The 27837-nt window shown below is 47.6% G+C and overlaps 1 protein-coding gene across 18 annotated transcripts in view; it reads left to right on the forward strand.

The window, feature by feature from the left end:
* Positions 1 to 2612: 2612 nt before the first annotated feature.
* Positions 2613 to 27837, forward strand: part of arhgef39 (Rho guanine nucleotide exchange factor (GEF) 39) — a 91028-nt gene continuing 65803 nt past the window's right edge. For 16 of the 18 annotated variants that reach the window (XM_042315170.1, XM_042315173.1, XM_042315172.1 and 13 more), the window contains exons 1-4: positions 6054 to 6257; positions 8324 to 8418; positions 15844 to 15964; positions 23887 to 24005. In XM_042315170.1, coding sequence (XP_042171104.1) covers positions 6108 to 6257; positions 8324 to 8418; positions 15844 to 15964; positions 23887 to 24005 — 485 coding nt within the window. In that variant the 5' untranslated portion in view covers positions 6054 to 6107. Of the gene's footprint in view, positions 2696 to 6052; positions 6258 to 8323; positions 8419 to 15843; positions 15965 to 23886; positions 24006 to 27837 lie in introns of those variants that run through there. The other 2 variants (XM_042315174.1, XM_042315175.1) reach the window with 2 other exon arrangements.

Here is a 27837-nt window from a genome sequence, read left to right on the forward strand (position 1 = left end):
GCCTAGTGGATAGAGTGTAGAGGCGGCAGGGTAGTCTAGTGGTTAGAGTGTAGAGGCGGCAGGGTAGCCTAGTGGTTAGAGTGTAGAGGCGGCAGGGTAGCCTAGTGGTTAGAGTGTAGAGGCGGCAGGGTAGCCTAGTGGTTAGAGTGTAGAGGCGTTAGGGTAGTCTAGTGGTTAGAGTGTAGAGGCGGCAGGGTAGCCTAGTGGTTAGAGTGTAGAGGCGGCAGGGTAGCCTAGTGGTTAGAGTGTAGAGGCGGCAGGGTAGCCTAGTGGTTAGAGTGTAGAGGCGGCAGGGTAGCCTAGTGGTTAGAGTGTAGAGGCGGCAGGGTAGCCTAGTGGTTAGAGTGTAGAGGCGTTAGGGTAGTCTAGTGGTTAGAGTGTAGAGGCGGCAGGGTAGCCTAGTGGTTAGAGTGTAGAGGCGGCAGGGTAGCCTAGTGGTTAGAGTGTAGAGGCGGCAGGGTAGCCTAGTGGTTAGAGTGTAGAGGCGGCAGGGTAGCCTAGTGGTTAGAGCGTTGGGCAAGTTCAAATCCCCGAGCTGACAAGGTACAAATCTGTCATTCTGCCCCTGAACAGGCAGTTAACCCACTGTTCCTAGGCTGTCATTGAAAATAAGAATTTGTTCTTAACTGACATGCCTAGTTAAATAAATCAATTATTGTGGACTGTGTTCAGCCCCGTATATTGACTTTTCATCTGTGTACTGAATCTGATTGTTGTATTTTGTCAATGTGAATGTCTGGATTTAGCATCACCAGGGAGATTGAGAACTGTGATAGTCACATATATCTTCACACTTCCACTAAACAGATGGGGAAGGAGGGAGACTGAGGGGGATTGATTATCTGGCCCAGGTTACCGTGCTGGGGGGTTTACACAGGGTGAAAAATGATTTCATTCGTTTTGGAACCAGGTTGCCTCCCATGGTTGTTTGATCAACAGGACTTAAGTTCCCAAATGTAAGAGGACTCCCCTGGTATTTTCATATTTGCAGAAATCCATTCAGGTGTATTTGTGGCTTTTGGTGAATGCCTTCTAATGATATAAAGTCATACTGTTGCTACTTCCTGTAAACACACAGTCCAGTTCATAGTGAATGATGACAGGCCCTACTGCCTGTAAACACACAGTCCAGTTCATAGTGAAGGATGACAGGCCCTACTGCCTGTAAACACACAGTCCAGTTCATAGTGAATGATGACAGGCCCTACTGCCTGTAAACACACAGTCCAGTTCAAAGTGAATGATGACAGGCCCTACTGCCTGTAAACACACAGTCCAGTTCAAAGTGAATGATGACAGGCCCTACTGCCTGTAAACACACAGTCCAGTTCATAGTGAATGATGACAGGCCCTACTGCCTGTAAACACACAGTCCAGTTCATAGTGAATGATGACAGGCCCTACTGCCTGTAAACACACAGTCCAGTTCATAGTGAATGATGACAGGCCCTACTGCCTGTAAACACACAGTCCAGTTCATAGTGAAGGATGACAGGCCCTACTGCCTGTAAACACACAGTCCAGTTCATAGTGAAGGATGACAGGCCCTACTGCCTGTAAACACACAGTCCAGTTCATAGTGAAGGATGACAGGCCCTACTGCCTGTAAACACACAGTCCAGTTCAAAGAGAACGATGCCAGGTCTGTGTGCCAAATGGCTTATTTGCATATAGGCCTACTGTAGCTCTGATTGGCTATGGGGCACCGGTCTGTGTAGACTCTGGTCCTGGACGAGACACATTTTTTTATTAGGATTTATTTACTGCAGTGTTTATTAATTGTCCAAACGCAACGGCCACTCTATATTGTGATAGAATGTTCACAAATGTCTTATTCTACATCATTCCCAAACATTCTATGAATTTATGAAAACGTGAAAATGACCAAATCTAAGCTCTCGCTTGTCAGAAAATGTAAAACCAAAAAAAAAGGCACCCTATTCTTCCTGGGGGTGTAGTTGGACAGATTTGAACAAGATGTCATGCTGTTAAAGTGCTGTCAGTTCCACTTTAAGTAGCATTGGAAGAAAGGATCCATCAAACACACCGTGTGTCATCACAGTGGTCTCTAACTTGTGGTTAGACTCGCTCAGGTGGAACAAATTTAAATTTGCGGTCGTTTTCTTTTTCCAATGCTGAATTGAATGTCATTGAGACAACAGAAAGGTGTCGTAATGTATATTTTTTCCACAAACATCCTTTCTAAATTTAAAAGTAAACATCCTGTTTTTCAAAAGTATCTGTAATCCGATTACAATAATTTAAAAATATATGGTAATGTAAATTATTATATTTTTTCCCTACTTAGATTTACATGTAATCTGTTACTCCGCAACCCCTGGTAAATGAGTTAGGATTCTGTGTTTTCACGTGCAAAAGTGATTGCTTTTGAGTTGTATTTTGAGTTGAGTTGTACTTTTGAGTTGTAAACCACTGTATTTACCTTCCCAATGAAAACTAGTTTGTAAAAGTCGAACATATTTATTGTATGGAAAAGAGACGTGTTTCTGGACGTCGCAACACGCTGCCTTGTTGACGCCCTGCCACGTCACAAGGCTGGGCGGGTCCGTTTCCATGCCGTCATATCCCCTGGGGGACCGGGAGCCAATAGCGTCGCTCGACAACCCGGAAGAAACAGCAGCCCGAAAAGAGCGCCTGGATTTCAATTTTAGAACAGATACGAAGACATTGACAGGTTCGTTTATCTTTTCAACCTAAGCAACATTTTAATGTCGTGTTATACAGTTATATCGCTGTAAATGTGTAATTCGAGTCACATTCCAGTCGCTACCTTTTAACCATGCGGCTTTCCTCGACGTTGTCGTGGAACTTTGCAGAAAACAGGGCCAGCTACGTTCACTGTTTGTTTGTTAAAGCTAAACGTTATTTGCGGTGCTCACGTCGAGAAACATTTCAGTTATGTTTTTTAAAAACTTTCTTTGTAGCACTGTTGTCCTGTAGGTTATAGAAAACTGTGTTACTTTGTCGCATGCAAGACACATTTGAACGTGCAAAAGCGGTGAGGGAAGGAATGCCCTTCTCAAATTGAACAGTCATCTGCTCGGTTATGTTGTCAACAAGGCAGCATGATGCCTCGTCCTGAAACGCATCTCTCTTTTCCAAACGACTTTTAATTTGGAACGCAGATACGTCGGTGTTTATCAGAAGGAATCACTTGTACCCGCGTGAACACAGAATCCCACTCATTCCACTGTTGCGTCACTGTTGTTTTGAGCCGACTTCCGCCATGGTCTTTGAATAGAGTACCACAGTCATAATACTCATATAACCTAAGGGTCAAACATGTTTTTACAACATTCATTTTTCCCATAACAGATTTTTAGAATACCCTTAAGGGTGCTTCAACACCTGCATTGCTTGCTGTTTTGGGGGTTTTAGTCTGGGTTTCTGTACAGCACTTTGAGATATCAGTTGATGTATGAAGGGATTTATAAATACATTTGATTTGATTTAAAATAAGGTAGACCTTTTTTCTACTGTGTTATTGACTTGTTAATTGTTTATTCCTTGTGTAACTCTGTGTTGTCTGTTCACACTGCTATGCTTTATCTTGGCCAGGTCGCAGTTGTAAATGAGAACTTGTTCTCAACTAGCCTACCTGGTTAAAGAAAGGTGAAATATATATTTGTTAAAATGTTTCGTGTTTAGTTTATGCTTAACCTGGCACAACGTTTTTGATAACTAACTCTCTATAGGACAAGGCAACTTTTTTTAGCAATATATTTACCTCCCAAAAATAAAATGCTAATTATCATAAAGAGCTACATATGCCATGATCCGGACAAGCCTGCCACATTGAGGCAACGGTACGACTCTGGATTAGCGATCTAGCTACATTTGAGTAATTAATACATTGGCTACATTTCAGTCGACCTTGCCTCGCAAGCCAATCGCAGAACGTACGATTTTTGCTTCAATTTTGTCATTTACAATCTGGCCAGGCTGATATGCAGATTTGAATCTGGTTCCGTCGCACAGTGTGACGTGATGATCGTAATAGACTGAATCTGACGTACAGTCTGAAAAGGTTTTTACTGCTAATGGGGAAGACCTCCAATGTGTCATAACACAAGGAGGAATGGAAGACACACGTCTGCTTCTTATTGGCTAAGAGGTGTCCTCCCTTTCTCTCTCCCCTCATGTCCCCTGGCTAAGAGGTGTCCTCCCTTTCTCTCTCTCTGTGTGTGTGTGTGTAACCCAGTGCTATCTCTGACTCCCTCCTCTCCCCTTGTTGTCCCTTAACCAGGAATCCTCTCTGAACTCCCTCATTAGTGTCATCTCCTCTGTAGCACCACGGAGCAGGCTGAGACACCTGGGTTGTGTGTCCCAAATGGCACCCTATTCCCTTTATATAGTGCACTACTTTAGACCAGGGCCCATAGTGCACTATATAGGGAATAGGGTGTCATTTGGGACAAGCGTTAGAATCCAGGGCCATTACTTAGTCTGAGGGCAGCGCTTTAGCAGCAATTAACCCCAGTGACATCTCCCAGGGTGCCCGAGTGTCAACGACAGCCTTCCACTAACTAACACACTGTAAACAACAGGGTCTGATCAATGACACACAGAGGGCCTTTCTGGGGGGGAGAGAGGACGGACTGGGTCAGAGAGCGAGAGAGGACGGACTGGGTCAGAGAGCGAGAGAGGACGGACTGGGTCAGAGAGAGAGCGAGAGAGGACGGACTGGGTCAGAGAGAGAGCGAGAGAGGACGGACTGGGTCAGAGAGAGAGAGCGAGAGAGGACGGACTGGGTCAGAGCGAGAGAGGACGGACTGGGTCAGAGGACGGACTGGGTCAGCGAGGACGGACTGGGTCAGAGAGCGAGAGCGAGGACGGACTGGGTCAGAGAGAGAGCGAGAGAGGACGGACTGGGTCAGAGAACGAGCGAGGACGGACTGGGTCAGAACGAGCGAGGACGGACTGGGTCAGAGAGCGAGAGAGGACGGACTGGGTCAGAGAGCGAGAGAGGACGGACTGGGTCAGAGAGCGAGAGAGGACGGACTGGGTCAGAGAGTGAGAGAGGACGGACGGACTGGGTCAGAGAGAGAGAGCGAGGACGGACTGGGTCAGGACGGACTGGGTCAGAGAGAGGACGGACTGGGTCAGAAAGCGAGAGAGGACGGACTGGGTCAGAGAGCGAGAGAGGACGGACTGGGTCAGAGAGCGAGAGAGGACGGACTGGGTCAGAGAGCGAGAGAGGACGGACTGGGTCAGAGAGCGAGAGAGGACGGACTGGGTCAGAGAGCGAGCGAGGACGGACTGGGTCAGAGAGCGAGCGAGGACGGACTGGGTCAGAGAACGAGCCTGCGTGCGAGGGAGGACTGGGTCAGAGAACGAGCGAGCGAGGACGGACTGGGTCAGAGAACGAGCGAGGAGGACGGACTGGGTCAGAGACGAGCGAGCGAGCCTGCGGACGGACTGGGTCAGAGAACAGTTCCTTCCTCAACACTGTGTCCTTGGGTCTTCTGCAATACTATTGGTTATTTAGCTCTATGAAATAGGACTGGGTCATGTAAAAAATATTAGTGTGATTGCAATATTGCTGTTGGATATAGCTGGGTCAGAAACTTCAGCGTGCGTGAGAGGGAGGACTGGGTCAGACACCTAAGATGTTTTGCGTGCCAAGGGAGGACTGGGTCAGTGTCCGCCCCAGTAAGAGCCTGCGTCCCTAATGGGAGGACTGGGTCAGAGAACGAGCCTGCGTGCGAGGGAGGACTGGGTCAGTAAGAACATGAGCCTGCGTGCGAGGGAGGACTGGGTCAGAGAGCGAGTCTGCGTGAAAGGGAGGACTGGGTCAGATGCGTGCGAGGGAGGACTGGGTCAGAGAACGAGCCTGCGTGCGAGGGAGGACTGGGTCAGAGAACGAGCCTGCGTGCGAGGGAGGACTGGGTCAGAGAACGAGCCTGCGTGCGAGGGAGGACTGGGTCAGAGAGCGAGGGACTAATTGCATCACCAACCACAGTTCCTTCCTCAACACTGTGTCCTTGGGTCTTCTGCAATACTATTGGTTATTTAGCTCTATGAAATACTTATTCCAATGTTTTATTCTCTACAGATCTGAGGTCAGTGTCCGCCCCAGTAAGACCATGAGTTTCTCCCCCACCCCCGTGGGCCCCCCCGGCAGCCGTGGTGTCCAGGAGCAGAGAGAGAAGTGGGAGAGGAAGAGAACCCGTACAGTCAGGGCCCTGGTCCAAACGGAACAGAAATACTGTAAACAACTACAACTAGTCAACACGGTGTGTGAACAGCGACCTGCTATTTATACTGTCATATGGGCCAAATTACACCCTATTCCCTGTATTGTGTTCTAGTTTTGATGTGGACCCATGGGGCTCTGTTCAACAGTAGTGAACTGTGTGTAGAATAGGGGGCCATTTTGGGACTCGACCATTTGTCTGCTGGAACAGGAAACAGGAACAGGAAAGGGGGATACCCAGTCAATTGTACAACTGAATGCGTTCAACAGAAGTGTCTTCCTCATCCTCGCCCAGTTGATGTTTGGGGGGTTAACTGCCTTGCTCAAGGGCATAACGGCAGATTTGTCCGCCTTGCTGGCTCTGGGATTCGAACCAGCGACCTTTTGGTTACTGGCCCGACGCGCTTAACCTCTTGGCTACCAGTTATTCATAGTGTCTCAGAGTAGGAGTGCTGATCTAGGATCAGTGTTTTAGATCATAATGAATCAGATTACATAGAGGGGGGGTGGAGACCTGATCCTAGATCATAATGAATCAGATTACATAGAGGGGGGTGGAGACCTGATCCTAGATCATAATGAATCAGATTACATAGATGGGGGGTGGAGACCTGATCCTAGATCATAATGAATAGTGAACAGGCAATTTGGCATGTCGACCTGCTCTGTTGTGCGCTGCCAGACTCCGGTATTGCAGTCAAGTTCCGATATGCTAATCCGTTGTTTGTGACATCACGATGTCGTCACCGTCGATGATGGCCGACGAACTTTGTCGATTAAAAAAAAATACAATTTAGACGATGCAATGGTAAAATCAGCCAACCCCAGACTAGAGTGCCATTGGGGACGCGGACTAGGAGTAATTGAGTTGTCGGTGGTGTAATCTCCTAAACCGTTTGTCTCATGGGAATCCAATGGAACCAATGCAGCTAGATAGCAGACAGGCTTAGCTAGACAAATGGAGAGACAAATACTGAGTTCTTCTTTGTCTCTGTGTGTGTGTGTACGTCTCTGTGTGTGTGTGTGTACGTCTCTCTGCGTGTGTGTGTACGTCTCTGTGTGTGTGTGTGTACGTCTCTCTGTGTGTGTGTACGTCTCTGTGTGTGTGTACGTCTCTGTGTGTCTGTGTCTGTGTGTGTGTACGTCTCTGTGTCTGTGTGTGTGTACGTCTCTGTGTGTGTGTGTGTACGTCTCTTTGTGTGTGTGTACGTCTCTGTGTGTCTGTGTCTCTCTGTGTGTGTGTACGTCTCTGTGTGTGTGTGTACGTCTCTCTGCGTGTGTGTCGTCTCTGTGTGTGTGTGTCTCTCTGCGTGTGTGTGTCGTCTCTGTGTGTGTGTACGTCTCTCTGCGTGTGTACGTCTCTGCGTGTGTGTACGTCTCTGCGTGTGTGTACGTCTCTGCGTGTGTGTACGTCTCTCTGCGTGTGTGTACGTCTCTCTGCGTGTGTGTGTCGTCTCTCTGCGTGTGTGTACGTCTCTGCGTGTGTGTACGTCTCTGCGTGTGTGTACGTCTCTGCGTGTGTGTGTACGTCTCTGCGTGTGTGTGTACGTCTCTGCGTGTGTGTGTACGTCTCTCTGTGTGTGTGTGTCGTCTCTGCGTGTGTGTGTGTACGTCTCTGTGTGTGTGTGTGTGTGTGTGTGCGTGTCGTCTCTCTGTGTGTGTGTACGTCTCTGTGTGTGTGTACGTCTCTGTGTGTGTGTGTGTGTGTGTGTGTGTGTACGTCTCTCTGTGTGTGTGTACGTCTCTGTGTGTGTGTACGTCTCTGTGTGTGTGTGTACGTCTCTGTGTGTGTGTGTACGTCTCTGTGTGTGTGTGTGTGTGTGTGTGTGTGTACGTCTCTGTGTGTGTGTACGTCTCTGTGTGTGTACGTCTCTCTCTGTGTGTGTGTGTACGTCTCTGTGTGTGTACGTCTCTGTGTGTGTGTCTCTGTGTGTGTGTGTGTACGTCTCTGTGTGTGTGTCTCTGTGTGTGTACGTCTCTGTGTGTGTGTCTCTGTGTGTGTACGTCTCTGTGTGTGTACGTCTCTGTGTGTGTGTCTCTGTGTGTGTGTGTGTACGTCTCTGTGTGTGTCTCTCTGCGTGTGTGTGTGTGTGCTCTCTCTTGCAGTACTTTGTGGAGATTCTGAAGGCCAAAGGCACCCTGAGGCAGGACATTAGAGAAAGCATCTTCAGTTCCATTCCATCCGTCTATTCAGTAAACCAGTAAGTATCTCTTTAATAATTAATGATGGGGAGGGGGGGGGGGACATTAATTGGCACCCTCCCTGGCTCTCACTAGTAGTTCAGAGTGTTGGTTTGACAGGCCTCAGACAGCTGAGGGCCTTGTCTACTGAAAGCCTACACACAATCCGATTCCAAATGTAGATAAAAAAAAATATCCTCAAGAAAATAAACAAAGATGCACCGACTTCACTGAAAACCTTCAGGACGGCGTGACGGCGTGAACAAGGTGAACCAAACCTAACCGCTGTCCTCCTTGCCATGTTTACTATCTCTGTGTGTAAATAACAACAATGTGAGATTTGGATTTCTACAACCAGCTATGTTCTTGAACCCTCCAACTCAACTCTGGTCCTGGAAACCAGTTCTACTGCATCTAATCAGGATCTGATTTTTAGACCTGAGACACCAGCTGTGGGTGTAAAATCAATGATCAGGTTGAACAGAAAACCAGACCTCTGTAGGGTCAGAGTTTAGTACCCCCTGTTTTGGTAGTGTTCCGAATGGAATATGGTTCCAATAGAGCCGTAGACATGACAACATAGTCGTGTTCTAGAGTGTTGGTAGTGTTCTGTATTCCGTATGGTTCCAATAGAGCTGTAGACATGACAACATAGTTGTGTTCTAGAGTGTTGGTATAGTGTTCTGTATTCCGTATGGTTCCAATAGAGCCGTAGACATGACAACATAGTCGTGTTGGTAGTGTTCTGTGTTCCGTATGGTTCCAATAGAGCCGTAGACATGACAACATAGTTGTGTTCTAGAGTGTTGGTAGTGTTCTGTATTCCGTATGGTTCCAATAGAGCCGTAGACATGACAACATAGTTGTGTTCTAGAGTGTTGGTAGTGTTCTGTGTTCCGTATGGTTCCAATAGAGCCGTAGCCATAACAACATAGTCGTGTTCTAGAGTGTTGGTAGTGTTCTGTGTTCCGTATGGTTCCAATAGAGCCGTAGCCATTACAACATAGTCGTGTTCTAGAGTGTTGGTATAGTGTTCTGTGTTCCGTATGGTTCCAATAGAGCCGTAGACATGACAACATAGTCGTGTTCTAGAGTGTTGGTAGTGTTCTGTGTTCCGTATGGTTCCAATAGAGCCGTAGCCATTACAACATAGTCGTGTTCTAGAGTGTTGGTAGTGTTCTGTGTTCCGTATGGTTCCAATAGAGCCGTAGCCATTACAACATAGTCGTGTTCTAGAGTGTTGGTAGTGTTCTGTGTTCTGTATGGTTCCACTAGTTGAGCCATTACAACATATGTTCTAGAGTGTTGGTAGTGTTCTGTGTTCAGTATGGTTCCTGAGCCGTCCATTACAACATAGAGTGTTCTAGAGTGTTGGTAGTGTTCTGTGTTCCGTATGGTTCCAATAGAGCCGTAGCCAACATAGTCGTGTTCTAGAGTGTTGGTAGTGTTCTGTGTTCTAGGGAGGAGGGTATGTGTTCTAGAGTGTTGGTATGTGTTCTGGTTCCGTATGGTTCCAATAGAGCCGTAGCCATTACAACATAGTCGTGTTCTAGAGTGTTGGTATAGTGTTCTGTGTTCCGTATGGTTCCAATAGAGCCGTAGACATGACAACATAGTTGTGTTCTAGAGTGTTGGTAGTGTTCATTCCGTATGGTTCCAATAGAGTGTAGACATGACAACATAGTTGTGTTCTAGAGTGTTGGTAGTGTTCTGTATTCCGTATGGTTCCAATAGAGCCGTAGACATGACAACATAGTCGTGTTCTAGAGTGTTGGTATAGTGTTCTGTGTTCCGTATGGTTCCAATAGAGCCGTAGACATGACAACATAGTTGTGTTCTAGAGTGTTGGTAGTGTTCTGTGTTCCGTATGGTTCCAATAGAGCCGTAGCCATTACAACATAGTCGTGTTCTATTTAATCATGAGGTTTATAGCCTCACAGAATGAGCATCGTACTGTGTTGAATAATGATCAGGTGTTGAGTCCCACAGGTCCTCATCTCCACTCTGAGACTGACAGGCTTTCTTCCTGAGAGTGGCATGATGAAGACAGAGGGGTGTATTACTGAGGGTCTGTCCCAAACCGCTCCCTATATAGTGCACTATGGGCCCTGGTCGAATGTAGTGCTCTATAAAGGGAATAGGGTGTCATTTTGGACGTGAGTAGAGTGTGACTGTATTGGATAAACTGGTTTGTCTCTATCAGTGGAGGCTGCTGAGGGGCTCTGAGAATACGAAAAATACTTATTCATGTCACTGAGGGTAATGCATTACATTTACATTATGTCAGGATATGTCACTGAGGGTAATGCATTACATTGTCAGGATATGTCACTGAGGGTAATGCATTACATTGTCAGGATATGTCACTGAGGGAGAGAGGGTAATGTTTACATTATGTCAGGATATGTCACTGAGGGAGAGAGGGTAATGTTTACATTATGTCAGGATATGTCACTGAGGGTAATGCATTACATTGTCAGGATATGTCACTGAGGGAGAGAGGGTAATGTTTACATTATGTCAGGATATGTCACTGAGGGTAATGCATTACATTGTCAGGATATGTCACTGAGGGAGAGAGGGTAATGTTTACATTATGTCAGGATATGTCACTGAGGGTAATGCATTACATTGTCAGGATATGTCACTGAGGGAGAGAGGGTAATGCATTACGTTTACGTTATGTCAGGATATGTCACTGAGGGAGAGAGGGTAATGTTTACATTATGTCAGGATATGTTATTGTCAGACATCAGGGATCCTCTGGGAGGAGAGGAGACACAGACTGGTACCAGTCATCATGACAGCTGTGAGTTGGGGAGGAGTGAGCACTTTGGGGTGTGGAGGTCGACTGGTTTTTAAATTCGGGCCGATGTTATGAAAACTTGAAAATCGTAAATCTGCATTTTTGGACGCCGATCATTACACTGCACTCCACGTGGAGACTGGGCGTGGTTTTTCTGACAGGTATCATGTCTCTATCGTTGGGCGTGGTGTGTTGATATAGAGGAACGACAACAGGCAGGTATCATGTCTCTATCGTTGGGCGTAGTGTGTTGATATAGAGGAACGACAACAGGCAGGTATCATGTCTCTATCGTTGGGCGTAGTGTGTTGATATAGAGGAACGACAACAGGCAGGTATCATGTCTCTATCGTTGGGCGTAGTGTGTTGATATAGAGGAACGACAACAGGCAGGTATCATGTCTCTATCGTTGGGCGTAGTGTGTTGATATAGAGGAACGATAACAGGCAGGTATCATGTCTCTATCGTTGGGCGTAGTGTGTTGATATAGAGGAACGACAACAGGCAGGTATCATGTCTCTATCGTTGGGCGTAGTGTGTTGATATAGAGGAACGACAACAGGCAGGTATCATGTCTCTATCGTTGGGCGTGGTGTGTTGATATAGAGGAACGACAACAGGCAGGTATCATGTCTCTATCGTTGGGCGTGGTGTGTTGATATAGAGGAACGACAACAGGCAGGTATCATGTCTCTATCGTTGGGCGTGGTGTGTTGATATAGAGGAACGACAACAGGTATCATGTCTCTATCGTTGGGCGTAGTGTGTTGATATAGAGGAACGACAACAGGCAGGTATCATGTCTCTATCGTTGGTTGTAGTGTGTTGATATAGAGGAACGACAACAGGCAGGTATCATGTCTCTATCGTTGGGCGTAGTGTGTTGATATAGAGGAATGACAACAGGCAGGTATCATGTCTCTATCGTTGGGCGTAGTGTGTTGATATAGAGGAACGACAACAGGCAGGTATCATGTCTCTATCGTTGGGCGTAGTGTGTTGATATAGAGGAACGACAACAGGCAGGTATCATGTCTCTATCGTTGGGTGTAGTGTGTTGATATAGAGGAACGACAACAGGCAGGTATCATGTCTCTATCGTTGGGTGTAGTGTGTTGATATAGAGGAACGACAACAGGCAGGTATCATGTCTCTATCGTTGGGCGTAGTGTGTTGATATAGAGGAACGACAACAGACAGGTATCAACAGGCAGGTATCATGTCTCTATCGTTGGGTGTAGTGTGTTGATATAGAGGAACGACAACAGGCAGGTATCATGTCTCTATCGTTGGGCGTAGTGTGTTGATATAGAGGGACGACAACAGGCAGGTATCATGTCTCTATCGTTGGGCGTTGTGTGTGTGTGTGGTAAATGTAGGAAGGAAGATATAACTCAGTACACATCCTGTTTTTTTTTTATTGACTTTTCTCCAGGGGAACAACACCGCACACTAATCAGGAATTCCACTGTAATTAAACACTAGCCGACTTATATATTTATATGTAGGAATATTTACTGTGTTGATGATCCTCCTGTGCCGTTCATCATGGTTCTGGCAGTTTATGAGGAGTTGTGACCAAGACGGTGATAGTATGTAGATGGAAAAACCTAATTATCCCTCCTCCCTGTTCCACTGTAACAGACTGTAATGACCAACGCCAAAGACATCGTCACGTCACCCAGAGGAACTAGAGCAGAATCACAAAGCTATTTGGGGAGATTGATATTCCCTCCCAGGTGTGTCTGGGGAGTTTAATGAGGATGTAACGTGGTGTGATTTGTAGTGTGATACAGATTAAACGGTATCCAGGGAGACGGAAGTACATCCTTTTCACTGTTGAAAACCTGAGAGTTCTGCTTTGTTTTTGTTTTTATGTGTGTGATCAATAACTACTTCTCTATTCTCCTCCTCCCTTTCCTTTCCTCCTCCTCCCTTTCCTCCTCCTCCTCCCTTTCCTTTCCTCCTCCCTTTCCTTTCCTCCTCCTCCCTTTCCTCCTCCTCCTCCTCCCATTCCTCTCCTCCCTTTCCTCCTCCTCCTCCCTTTCCCTCCTCCTCCCTTTCCTCCTCCTCCTCCCATTCCTCTCCTCCCCCCTTTCCTCCCCCTCCTCCTCCTCCCTTTCCTTTCCCTCTCCTCCTCCCTTTCCTCCCCCCTCCTCCTCCCTTTCCTCCTCCTCCCATTCCTCTCCTCCCTTTCCTTTCCTCCTCCCCTTTCCTTTCCTCCTCCCCTCCCTTTCCTCCTCCTTTCCTCCTCCCATTCCTCTCCTCCCCTTTCCTCCTCCCCCTCCTCCCCTTTCTTTCCCCTCTCCTCCTCCCTTTCCTTCCCCTCTCCTCCTCCCTTTCCTCCCTCTCCTCCTCCTCCCTTTCCTTCCCCCTTCCCCTCCTCCCCTTTTTCCTTTCCTCCCCTCTCCTCCCTTTCCTTTCCCTTCCCCTCTCCTCCCTTTCCTTCCCCTCTCCTCCTCCCCTCTCTCCTCCCCTTTCCTTTCCTCCCCCTTTCCTTTCCTCCCTCTCCTCCTCCCCTCCCCTTCTCTCCTCCCTTTCCTTCCCCTCTCCTCCTCCCTTTCCTTTCCTCCTCCCCCTCCCTCTTCCCTTTCCTCCCCCCTCTCCTCCTCCCTTTCCTTCCCCTCCCCCTCTCCTCCCTCCCTTCCCCCTCCTCCTCCCTTTCCTTTCCCCTCCCCTCCCTCCCTCCTCCCTCCCCTCCCCTCCCTTTCTTTCCTCCCCCTCCTCCTCCCTCTCCTCCTCCTTCCCCTCCTCTCTTCCTCCCTTTCCTCTCCCCTCCCCTCCCCTCTCTCTTCCCTTTCCTTCCCCTCTCCTCCTCCCTTTCCTTTCCCCCTCCCCCCTCTTCCTTTCCTCCCCCCTTTCCTCCCCCTCCCTCCCTCCCCTTCCCTCCCCTCCCCCCTCCCTTCCCTTTCCTCCCCCTCCTCCCTCCCTTTCCTCCCCCTCCCTCCTCCCTTTCTTCCCCCCCTCCTCCTTTCCCTCTCCTCCTCCCTCCCTTCCCCTCCCCTCTCCTCCTCCCTTTCCTCTCCCCTTTCCTCCCCCTCCTCCTCCCTTTCCTTCCCCTCTCCTCCTCCCTTCCTCTTCCCTTTCCTCCCCCCTCTCCTCCTCCCCCTCCTTCCCTTCCTTCCCCCTCCTCCTCCTCCCTCTTCCCTTTCCTCCCCCTCCTCCTCCTCCCTTTCCTTCCCCCTCCCTTTCCTTCCCCTCCCCTCTCCTCCTCCCTTCCTCTTCCCTTTCCTCCCCCTCTCCTCCTCCCTTTCCTTCCCCTCTCCTCCTCCCTTCCTCTTCCCTTTCCTCCCCCTCTCCTCCTCCCTTCCCTTCCCCTCCCCTCTCCTCCTCCCTTTCCTCCCCCTCCTCCTCCCTTCCTCTTCCCTTCCCCTCCCTCTCCTCCTCCCTTTCCTTCCCCTCTCCTCCTCCCCTTCCTTCCCCCCCTCTCCTCCTCCCTTTCCTTCCCTCTCCTCCTCCCTTCCCTCCCTCCCTCCTCCCTTCTCCTCCCTCTCCTCCCCTCTCCTCCTCCCTTTCCTCCCCCTCTCCTCCTCCCTTCCCCGCTACTCTCCCCTCCGATCTTCTCGTTCTCTTCTTCCTGACAGCCACACTATTTAATCACCGTGACAACAGTCTGAAGTTGTAATGTGTAGGTTTATATTTATCATAATATCCTCTGGCTGGAAGAAACAGAAACATCATTTTTCTTGCCCTTTGACCTCGTTAGCCCAACTCTGCTGCTAAGTGTGTGTGTGTTTCTAGTGTGTGTGTGTGTGTGTGTGCGCGCTTGTGTCTCCTGGCTGTGTGTGTGTGTCTCCTGGCTGTCTCTGAGTCTTCTGATTACCAACAGGTCTACCTTGTCTCCTGGCTGTCGAATTGTTGAGCACTCTTTTTATTTATTCATCTTATTTCTTACTGTGGTGATCAGACGGTTCCATGTGGTAATATTTAGTGATGGAGGGGGGATCGATGCTGTTGGGGGGATCGATGCTGTTGGGGGGGGCTATGCTGTTGGGGGGGTCGATGCTGTTGGGGGGGGGATCGATGCTGTTGGGGGGGGTCTATGCTGTTGGGGGGTCTATGCTGTTGGGGGGTCGATGGTTGGGGGGTCGATGCTGGGGGGTTGCTGTTGGGGGATCGATGCTGTTACATATCACAATATTATTATTTACGTGTAGAGTCGGGATCTACGTGTGTTGGGGGATCTACGTGTGTAGAGTCGGATCTACGTGTGTAGAGTCGGATCTACGTGTGTAGAGTCGGGATCTACGTGTGTAGAGTCGGGGAGTCGTGTGTGTAGAGTCGGCATCTACGTGTGTAGAGTCGGCATCTACGTGTGTAGAGTCGGCATCTACGTGTGTAGAGTCGGCATCTACGTGTGTAGAGTCGGCATCTACGTGTGTAGAGTCGGATCTACGTGTGTAGAGTCGGCATCTACGTGTGTAGAGTCGGCATCTAAGTATTGTGAGAATATCGTACTGTGATGGCCATTGCAATATTTCTAGGGCTGGGAATTTCCAGGGACGTCACGATACGATATTCCCAGAATACTTAGTTGCCAATACTATATTGTGATTATCTTGACATGTTATCTTGCATGAGGATGTGTTGTCGATGCTGATCATCATTGTTAATGGTCTCTCTCTCTCTACTCTGCAGGACGTTGTTGGTCCGTCTGGAGAACGGGGACTTGGGGCGTGGATTTGATGACTTCTGTCCTCACCTCCACCACTACGTTACCTACGTAGACAACATCCAGAACGCCAACAAGGTCCTGGCGGTAAGAACACTTCTTATTGTATTGTTGTGATCAACTCTCAGAACCCTGTGAGGTTCTGTGTTCCGGTAAGAATACCACTTCTTATTGTATTGTTGTGATCAACTCTCAGAACCCTGTGAGGTTCTGTGTTCCGGTAAGAACACTTCTTATTGTATTGTTGTGATCAACTCTCAGAACCCTGTGAGGTTCTGTGTTCCGGTAAGAACACTTCTTATTGTATTGTTGTGATCAACTCTCAGAACCCTGTGAGGTTCTGGTTCTGTGATCAACTCTCAGAACCCTGTGAGGTTCTGTGTTCCAGTAAGAACACCACTTCTTATTGTATTGTTGTGATCAACTCTCAGAACCCTGTGAGGTTCTGTGTTCGGTAAGAACACCACTTCTTATTGTATTGTTGTGAAGACAACTCTCAGAACCCTGTCAGGTTCTGTGTTAAGACCACTTCTTATTGACCACCCCATACAGGACTGGTTAAGACTCAGAGCTAGACCACCCCATACAGGACTGGTTAAGACCATATAGACCACCCCATACAGGACTGGTTAAGACCATATAGACCACCCCATACAGGACTGGTTAAGACCATATAGACCACCCCATACAGGACTGGTTAAGACCATATAGACCACCCCATACAGGACTGGTTAAGACCATATAGACCACCCCATACAGGACTGTTAAGACCATATAGACCACCCCATACAGGACTGGTTAAGACCATCTAGAGGACAGGACACCTAGACCACCCCATACAACGTTGGTCTGAGGACAGGACACTGTCTGGTTGGTCTGAGGACAGGACACATTTGTTGTGCCTTTTTATTTAGCTTTGTCCTTTTGGCCAGACCAAAAGTAGTGCACTAAATAGGTAATAGGGTGCATCAGATTTGCTTCACTTAAAAGAAGTGTAGATCCGTCCTTGAGCAAGGCACTTAACCCTAATTTGCTGTAGGGGTTGCCGTACTACTGTGGCTGACCCTGTAAAACAACACATTTTATTGCACCCATCTGGTGTCAGGTTAGGCAACAACATCCTCAACAACAACAACACATCCTCAACAACAACAACACATCCTCAACGACAACAACACATCCTCAACGACGACGACACATCCTCGACGACGACGACACATCCTCGACGACGATGACGACAACACATCCTCAACATGGGGCCCCTCAGGGATGTGTGCTTAGTCCCGTCCTGTACTCCCTTTTCACCTACAACTGCATGGCCAAGCACGAATCCAACACCATCATCAAGTTTGCATGACGACACAACAGTGGTAGGCCTGATCGCCGACAACAGCGAGACAAGCCTATAGGGAAGAGGTCAGAGACCTGGCAGTGTGGTGCCAGGGGCAACAACCTCTCCCTCAACGTGAACAAGACAATGGAGATGATTGTGGACTACAGGAAATGGATGGCAAAACATGCCCACTTTCACATCCTCGGGGCTATAGTGGAGCGGGTCGAGAATTTCAAGTTCCTCTGTGTCCACATCACCAACAAACTAACATGATCCAAACACACCAAGATAGTCGTGAAGAGGTCACGCAACACCTTTTCCCCCTCAGGAGACTGAAAATATTTGGCTTGGCACCAAATACCAAATTAAAGCTACACTTGTTGTTAATCCAGCCAAATGTGTCAGATTTCAAAAAGGTTTACAGAAAAAGCAGACCATGCTATTATCTGATGACATCACCATCATCATACAAACACATGACAATCATTATACAACCCGCCAGGCGCGACACAAAACACAGAAATAACAATATAATTCATGCCTTACCTTTTGAAGATCTTCTGTTGGCACTCCAATATGTCCCAGAAACATCACAAACTTTTTGTTTGATTAATTCCATTCGTTTATATCTCCAAAATGTCAATTTATTTGGCGCGTTTGATTCAGAAAAACACAGGTTCCAACTCGCGCAACCTGACTACAAAATTGCTAATAAGTTACCTGTAAATTTGTTCCAAACACTTCAAACAACTTTCCTAATCCAACTTAAGGTATTTTTTTAACGTAAATAATTGATCAAATTTAAGACGGGATTAGCTGTGTTCAATACCGGAAGAAAACAAATTGGAGCGAGCTTTTAGGTCGCACACCCTTAAACACTACACTAGATTCGACCCTCGTTCTGAACAGCCCTACTTCTTCATTTCTCAAAGGAAAAACATCAACCAATTTCTAAAGACTGTTGTCATCTAGTGGAAGCCATAGGAACTGCAAGCAAGTGCCTTAGAAATCTAGATCCCCATAGAAAACTCATTGAAAAGAGAGTGACCTCAATTTTTTTCTCAGGTTTTTGCCTGCCATATCAGTTCTGTTATACTCACAGACATTTTTCAAACCGTTTTAGAAACTTTCGAGTGTTTTCTATCTAAATCTACCAATTATATGCATATCCTAGCTTCTGGGCCTGAGTAACAGGCAGTTTACTTTGGGCATGCTTTTCATCCGGACGTGAAAATACTGCCCCCTATCCCGACGAGGTTATTAAGAAGGAAAGCTATTTCACAAATGAACTTTTAAGAAGACACACCTGTTAATTGAAATACATTCCAGGTGACTACCTCATGATGCTGGTTGAGAGAATGCCAAGTGTGGAAAGCTGTCAAAGCTACTTAGAAGAATCTCAAATATAAAATAGATTTAGATTTATTTATTTGTTACACTTTTCTGGTTACTACATGATTCCATATGTGTTATTTCATAGTTTTGTTGTCTTCACTATTGTAGAAAATAGAAACAATTAATAAAAACCCTTGAGTGAGGAGGTTGAAAATCGATGGCAGGACTTGAAAATGGCTGCCTAGCAATGATCAACAACCAACTTGACAGAGCTTGGATAATTTTTTAAAAGAATAATGGTCTAATATTGTACAAACCATGTGTGCAAATCTCTTAGAGACTTACCCAGAAACACTCACAGCTGTAATAGTACAAACCATGTGTGCAAATCTCTTAGAGACTTACCCAGAAACACTCACAGCTGTAATAGTACAAACCATGTGTGCAAATCTCTTAGAGACTTACCCAGAAACACTCACAGCTGTAATAGTACAAACCATGTGTGCAAAGCTCTTAGTGACTTACCCAGAAAGACTGTGTTTCTACAAAGTGTTGACTCCGGATGTGAATACTTGTGTAAATTATATTTCTGTATTTCATTTTCAATACATTTGCAACAATTTCCCCAAAATTTTTTTTTTCATTTTGTCATGATCTGGTATTGTGTGTTGGTGGGTGTGTAAATCCATGTTTAATTCAGACTATAACACGATGTGGAATAAGTCAAGGGGTATGAATACTTTCAGAAGGCACTGTTTAATCACCTCAGCCTAAGTGATGCACCTCCGTTAGCATGCTAACGAGTCTCCTAACACGCTAATAACACACAGCCCCATGTTTCAGCAATTACAGGCGTGTTAGCAAAGTAGACCCGGTGGAGGAATCAATTCCAACTCCCCTCCTCTGTCCCTAATCAATGAGATCAGTCAATGGTCTCTCTGCAGACAGACTCATCCTTCCTCTTAACCAAGACATTCATATCACTGCAGCTGTCGGCTCCGTGCAGGATTAACCACAGGTAACTAGGAGAGGATGCTAGGTAGGTAGAGATGCAGTGGCTCTTCAGTAAGTAGTATTTTAGTTTAGCTCCATAGTGGCGTTAGCGCTGTAGTGACGTTAACACCGTTAGTGACGTTAACGCCGTTAGTGACGTTAGCGCCGTTAGTGGCGTTAGCGCCGTAGTGACGTTAACGCCGTTAGTGACGTTAACGCCGTTAGTGACGTTAGCTCTGTAGTGACGTTAGCTCTGTAGTGACGTTAGCGCCGTTAGTGACGTTAGCGCCGTTAGTGACGTTAGCGCCGTTAGTGACGTTTTAGCGCCGTAGTGACGTTTTAGCGCCGTAGTGACGTTAGATCGCCGTAGTGACGTTAGATCGCCGTAGTGACGTTAGCGCCGTTAGTGACATTAGCGCCGTAGTGACGTTAGCACCGTAGTGACGTTTTATCGTCGTAGTGTTGAAATGTTAGTTTCTGATTTTCCTCTTGTTGGTGTTCATCAGTGATTCCTCTCACATTGAGCTCATCATCGCAGTGGAAATACACACACACCCCTTCACCCGGGACGACTCCCAATTCCATTGTCTCCGTTTGGTTTTTCCTGGTTTTTGGCTCTCAGAATGATTCTTCTTATTTTTTTTAGAAAAACACATTTATATTAAGTCCACAACAATGTTTAAACCACATCAGGAGACCGTTTTTTAGGTCTCGGAAAAGTTTACGAAATTTTGATTACCCTTTAATTCCAGTGTGCACCAGGAAGAGACTGTTGATTGGTTAAGAGGTGTTGCTGTGGTCAGTGTGCACCAGGAAGAGACTGTTGTTTGGTTAAGAGGTGTTGTTGTGGTCAGTGTGCACCAGGAAGAGACTGTTTGGTTAAGAGGTGTTGCTGTGGTCAGTGTGCACCAGGAAGAGACTGTTGATTGGTTAAGGGGTGTTGCTGTGGTCAGTGTGCACCAGGAAGAGACTGTTGTTTGCTGTGGTCATAAGTGTGCACCAGGAAGAGACTGTTTTGGTTAAGAGGTGTTGTGTGTCAGTGTGCACCAGGAAGAGACTGTTGATTGGTTAAGAGGTGTTGCTGTGGTCAGTGTACACCAGGAAGAGACTGTTGATTGGTTAAGAGGTGTTGCTGTGGTCAGTGTGCACCAGGAAGAGACTGTTTGGTTAAGAGGTGTTGTTGTGGTCAGTGTGCACCAGGAAGAGACTGTTTGGTTAAGAGGTGTTGCTGTGGTCAGTGTGCACCAGGAAGAGACTGTTGATTGGTTAAGGGGTGTTGCTGTTGTCAGTGTGCACCAGGAAGAGACTGTTGATTGGTTAAGGGGTGTTGCTGTTGTCAGTGCTATCTGGGATCTTTGGGATGTCACTACCCTAAAACGTAGCCTTAACCCTTTATTTAACTAGGCAAGTCTGTTAAGAACAAATTCTTATTTACAATGACAGCCTACCCTGGCCAAACACGGACGACGCTGGGTCAATTTTGTCGCAGCCCTATGGTACTCCAAATCACGGCCCGGTAGTGATACAGCCTGGAATCGAACCAGGGTCTGTAGTGAATCCTCTAGCACTGAGATGCTAGTGCCTTAGACCGCTGCGCCACTCGGGAACCCTTTCCCCTAACCATAACCCTTACCGTAACCGTTTTTACATTTCAACGTGGTCAGGCGGTCCCGAGGATCCCGGATAGCACGGACTGTGGTGCTCCTGTGAAACAAAATGGATGCAAATAAATCATGATGCCATTCTGACAGGTCGGCTACTTTTGTAGTTAACATTTTAATTGAGCCTTTCCGGCTCTACCAGAAGACTGGTAATCATTGACATTATCTCTAACGGCTGTTACACAAAGTGTAGACACACACACACACACACACAGGGGAATTCCTGTGGCGTTTCAGAAAGCTGATGCATTATGGTCAATACTTATGGTTCTCTGGGAAGAAGTTCAACCGATTTTGTTTTTGAATATTGTTTCGTTCCGTTTTGTAATGTCTGGATTAGGTGATTCTGTCCGCGTCTTCCACAAACGCAGGTTTTCATGGGCGCTACAGCAGCCATGCTTGTTTTGATGGCTGACAAGATGAGTCTCTCTTTCTGCTGTCGTATTGTTGACGCTCATGTTGACAACATGCATATTTAATGAGAGCGTGCTCAAACACAATCACACACGTTCTCACACACACACACACACATTGTCACTCTCACACACAGACCTCCTCCTCCTCCACTCTGACTGCCAACCCAGAGAGATAATGACTGACATAGAGGTGATTGGTGTTGGGGGGAGTACACAGACAGACGGCGGTGCGGACGGACAGACAGACAGACAGGCGGCGGCGCGGACAGACAGACAGACAGCGGTGCGGACAGACAGACAGACAGACAGACAGACAGACGGCGGTGCAGACAGACAGACAGGCGGTGGCGCAGACAGACAGACAGGCGGTGGCGCAGACAGACAGACAGACAGGCGGTGCAGACAGACAGACAGACAGACGGTGGCGCAGACAGACAGACAGACAGACAGACAGGCGGTGGCGCAGACAGACAGACAGACGGTGGCGCAGACAGACAGACAGACAGACAGACGGTGGCGGACGGGGCGGCAGACAGACAGACAGACAGACAGACGGTGGCGCAGACAGACAGACAGACAGACAGACGGTGGCGCAGACAGACAGACGGTGGCGCACAGACAGACAGAGACGGTGGCGCAGACAGACAGACAGACAGACAGACGGTGGCGCAGACAGACAGACACGGTGCGCGCAGACAGACAGACAGACAGACAGACGGTGGCGCAGACAGACAGACGGTGGCGCAGACAGACAGACAGAGACGGTGGCGCAGACAGACAGACGGTGGCGCAGACAGACAGACGGTGGCGCAGACAGACAGACAGACGGTGGCGCAGACAGACAGACAGACGGTGGCGCAGACAGACAGACAGACGGTGGCGCAGACAGACAGACAGGTGGCGCGGACAGACAGACAGACAGACAGACAGACAGACGGTGGCGCAGACAGACAGACAGACAGACGGTGGCGCAGACAGACAGACAGACAGACAGACAGACAGACGGTGGCGCAGACAGACAGACAGACGGTGGGCGACAGACAGACAGACGGTGGCGCAGACAGACAGACAGACGGTGGCGCAGACAGACAGACAGACGGTGGCGACAGACAGACAGACAGACAGACGGTGGCGCAGACAGACAGACAGACAGACAGACAGACGGTGGGCGACAGACAGACAGACAGACAGACGGTGGCGCAGACAGACAGACGGTGGCGCAGACAGACAGACAGGTGGCGCAGACAGACAGACAGACAGACAGAGACGGTGGGCGCAGACAGACAGACAGGCGGTGGGCGACAGACAGACAGACAGACAGACGGTGGCGCAGACAGACAGACAGACAGACAGACGGTGGCGCAGACAGACAGGCGGCCGGCGGCGCGGACAGACAGACAGATAGACAGACAGACAGACAGGCGGGGGTGCAGCGGGAGCAGGTATCTGTCATCAGTAGAGAGATGGAGATATGTGTGGTGAGACCGGCTGCTGTAAAAGCAGTCTCAGACCAGGATTCTATCAATTGCAAACAGTGGTTCTGATTTGCGCTTTCAGAAGTGTTTTTGATGTTCACAGCAACTGACCCTAGTTGGAGGGAGTTGACATGCCCTCGATTTACAAACTGTCCTTTGGCATGTTCTGTTCTGAGAGGCTGAGAAGTTGTCTCTGTCCAACTCTTCGCTCTCCTCTGTTTAGTGGAGGACTCAGGGTGATATTAGTGGTGTCTGTTCTCTGTCCTCAGCTCCAGGTAAAGATCTGTTTAGTGGAGGACTCGGGGTGATATTAAATGGTCTGTTCTCTGTCCAACTCTTCGGTCTCCTCTGTTTAGTGGAGGACTCGGGGTGATATTAAATGGTCTGTTCTCTGTCCAACTCTTCGGTCTCCTCTGTTTAGTGGAGGACTCGGGGTGATATTAAATGGTCTGTTCTCTGTCCAACTCTTCGGTCTCCTCTGTTTAGTGGAGGACTCGGGGTGATATTAGTGGTGTCTGTTCTCTGTCCAACTCTTCGGTCTCCTCTGTTTAGTGGAGGACTCGGGGTGATATTAAATGGTCTGTTCTCTGTCCTCAGCTCCAGGTAAAGATCTGTTTAGTGGAGGACTCGGGGTGATATTAAATGGTCTGTTCTCTGTCCAACTCTTCGGTCTCCTCTGTTTAGTGGAGGACTCGGGGTGATATTAAATGGTCTGTTCTCTGTCCTCAGCTCCAGGTAAATATCTGTTTAGTGGAGGACTCGGGGTGATATTAAATGGTCTGTTCTCTGTCCTCAGCTCCAGGTAAAGAAGAACAAAGCCTTTAGAAGGTTTAAGAAGCTCCAGGAGTCCAGACCAGAGTTCCTCAACTGTAAACTAGAGGACCTGCTCCCACTGCCCATACAGCGCATCCAACAGTATGTTACTCTGTTTCCATACACCTTATACACCCCATCTAACAGTATGTTACTCTGTTTCCTTACACCTTATGCACCCCATCTAACAGTATGTTACTCTGTTTCCATACACCTTATACACCCCATCTAACAGTATGTTACTCTGTTTCCATACACCTTATACACCCCATCTAACAGTATGTTACTCTGTTTCCATACACCTTATACACCCCATCTAACAGTGTTACTCTGTTTCCATACACCTTATACACCCCATCTAACAGTATGTTACTCTGTTTCCGTACACCTTATACACCCCATCTAACATCGTTCTAAACCACCAACTACTGTAAAAGCACAATTCAACAGCACATCGTTCTAAACCACCAACTACTGTAAAAGCACATCATTCTAAACCACCAACTACTGTAAAACACCCTCCACCCCACACCTACTACATCAAACAATACCTGCTTCCATTTTCCCATCCACTTTCCCACCCGTTGACTCAGAGGTAATACGGCTGCTGGTTGTCATGTGATGTGGGTTTCCACTGACCCAGTAGTTTGTGGACTTTTTCTTTTTTGATTGGCGCTTGACAAAGTTCTACACTTCCTACTCTGAACCATGTGACTTTTATTTTATTTTTTATTTATTTCACCTTTATTTAACCAGGTAGGCTAGTTGAGAACACCTTTATTTAACCAGGTAGGCTAGTTGAGAACACCTTTATTTAACCAGGTAGGCTAGTTGAGAACACCTTTATTTAACCAGGTAGGCTAGTTGAGAACACCTTTATTTAACCAGGTAGGCTAGTTGAGAACACCTTTATTTAACCAGGTAGGCTAGTTGAGAACACCTTTATTTAACCAGGTAGGCTAGTTGAGAACACCTTTATTTAACCAGGTAGGCTAGTTGAGAAACCACCTTTATTTAACCAGGTAGGCTAGTTGAGAACACCTTTATTTAACCAGGTAGGCTAGTTGAGAACACCTTTATTTAACCAGGAGTTGAGAACACCTTTATTTTATTTACCTTTATTTAACCAGGTAGGCTAGTTGAGAACTTTATTTAACCAGGTAGGCTAGTTGAGAACACCTTTATTTAACCAGGTAGGCTAGTTGAGAACACCTTTATTTAACCAGGTAGGCTAGTTGAGAACACCTTTATTTAACCAGGTAGGCTAGTTGAGAACACCTTTATTTAACCAGGTAGGCTAGTTGAGAACACCTTTATTTAACCAGGTAGGCAGTTGAGAACAAGTTCTCATTTACAACTGAACAAGACCTGGCCAAGATAAAGCATAGCAGTGTGAACAGACAACACAGAGTTACACATGGAATAAACAAATTAACAAGTCAATAACACAGTAGAAAACAAAGGGGGAGTCTATATACAATGTACAATGTGTGCAAAAGGCATGAGGAGGTAGGCGAATAATTACAATTTTGCAGATTAACACTGGAGTGATATATGATCAGATGGTCATGTACAGGTAGAGATATTGGTGTGCAAAAGAGCAGAAAAGTAAATAAATAAAAACAGTATGGGGATGAGGTAGGTGAAAATGGGTGGGCTATTTACCAATAGACTATGTACAGCTGCAGCGATCGGTTAGCTGCTCAGATAGCTGATGTTTGAAGTTGGTGAGGGAATGGACTTCCTGGAGGTGGGAACGTTCCGAGTGGGTAACAGAACAGTGTGTTGAGAGGGTAGTGTTGCGTACTGTAAACGCCACCATACACGACCCCTGTCCCGTCACGCTATTCATGCCTGACTTCTCCTTTTCCTGTTGTTGTTTTTAGCTGTGATGACAGACGTGGTTATTATTTGATGTAGCGCCTGTTGGTAAAACTTTGGCACACACACACACACACACACTCTCAGACTGTCACAGATCTGTCACAATCCCCTGCGTTAACCAGCCGTTAGTGTTGGCTGTTATTTCATGCGGTCCTGATCCCTGTCGTTAATTAGTGTATCACGGGGGATGGGGGCATAAACACAGGAGCTAGGATGGAAATACGCTGCTATGGGTTTTATCAAGCTGCTCATCTGTTTTCTTAATGAGGCTTTCTTGTCTCGTGTAGTACGGAGATGATTCTTACAGCGACCTCCTTGATGTGTGGTGTCCATCCGTCACACACGAAGACAGTATGTCTGTCCTGCTGTACCTCCTTGATGTGTGGTGTCCATCTGTCACGAAGACAGTATGTCCTGCTGTACCTCCTTGATGTGTGGTGTCCATCCGTCACGAAGACAGTATGTCTGTCCTGCTGTACCTCCTTGATGTGTGGTGTCCATCTGTCACGAAGACAGTATGTCTGTCCTGCTGTACCTCCTTGATGTGTGGTGTCCATCTGTCACGAAGACAGTATGTCTGTCCTGCTGTACCTCCTTGATGTGTGGTGTCCATCCGTCACGAAGACAGTATGTCTGTCCTGCTGTACCTCCTTGATGTGTGGTGTCCATCTGTCACGAAGACAGTATGTCTGTCCTGCTGTACCTCCTTGATGTGTGGTGTCCATCTGTCACGAAGACAGTATGTCTGTCCTGCTGTACCTCCTTGATGTGTGGTGTCCATCTGTCACGAAGACAGTATGTCTGTCCTGCTGTGATGTGTGGTGTCACGAAGACCTGCTGTACCTCCTTGATGTGTGGTGTCCATCTGTCACGAAGACAGTATGTCTGTCCTGCTGTACCTCCTTGATGTGTGGTGTCCATCTGTCACGAAGACAGTATGTCCTGCTGACATGTGTGGTGTCCATCTGTCTGTCCTGCTGTACCTCCTTGATGTGTGGTGTCCATCTGTCACGAAGACCAGTATGTCCTGCTGTACCTCCTTGATGTGTGGTGTCCATCTGTCACGAAGACAGTATGTCTGTCCTGCTGTACCTCCTTGATGTGTGGTGTCCATCTGTCACGAAGACAGTATGTCTGTCCTGCTGTACCTTTACACCTCCCAACATCTGTCGATCCGTAGAGTCTGACGTCAGTTATCGTCCAACTTCGGACGAGTTTCGTGTCCCACTATTCTTTGCGTGCGTCTTGTGCCCCCCCCCCCAAATGCAGCAGACATTTTGAGGCTGCAGGACTGACAGACTTAACCCTGGGACAATGGCAATAGTTTCACCTTTTGCTCTTCCTCCGTGAAACTCTCGGAGACTCCAGGGACCTCTCGTAATAGTACGATGATGTTAGGTGACTCGACACACACACACACACACACACGTTCACGCGTGAACGAACACTGAGCTCTCCCTGCTGTCTGGTAATAGCAGGAAATGGATGTCACTTATGGCTGTTGGACGATGATTGATGGTGAGTGTGGCTGAAGTGCTGGATACTTAAGGAGATACGGAAGGGGGGGGGGGGATAAAATCATTGCCTTTTATTAAGTGGCATTTACTGTCTGGATCTGGCCTGGATCCCAAATGGCACCCTATTCCCCTGTATAGTGCAGCGTTAGGGTCCCATTGGGCTCTGGTCAAACGTAGTGCACTATGTAGGGAATACGGGGCCGTTTGGGACGTGGATCTTGGCTGGCTGAAAGCGGACCTTCTCTTTCCGCCCTCTCTCCCCGGAGATGACAGCGATGAGTTCTGGAGTTGACTGGGGCTGTGTGTGTGACGGTGAATAGCTCCTCTGCTCTCTCTCTGTCTGTGTTACCCATGTTATTGTTTTTAATGTTTTTATTTTACCTTTATTTAACTAGGCAAGTCAGTTAAGAACAAATTCTTATTTTCAATGACGGCCTAGGAACAGTGGGGTTAACTGCCTGTTCAGGGGCAGAACGACAGATTTGTACCTTGTCAGCTCGGGGATGTGAACTTGCAACTTGTGTCCGTAATGG

Source organism: Oncorhynchus tshawytscha, unplaced genomic scaffold (assembly GCF_018296145.1).
Source record: "Oncorhynchus tshawytscha isolate Ot180627B unplaced genomic scaffold, Otsh_v2.0 Un_contig_4752_pilon_pilon, whole genome shotgun sequence".
Classification (NCBI taxonomy): domain Eukaryota; kingdom Metazoa; phylum Chordata; class Actinopteri; order Salmoniformes; family Salmonidae; genus Oncorhynchus; species Oncorhynchus tshawytscha.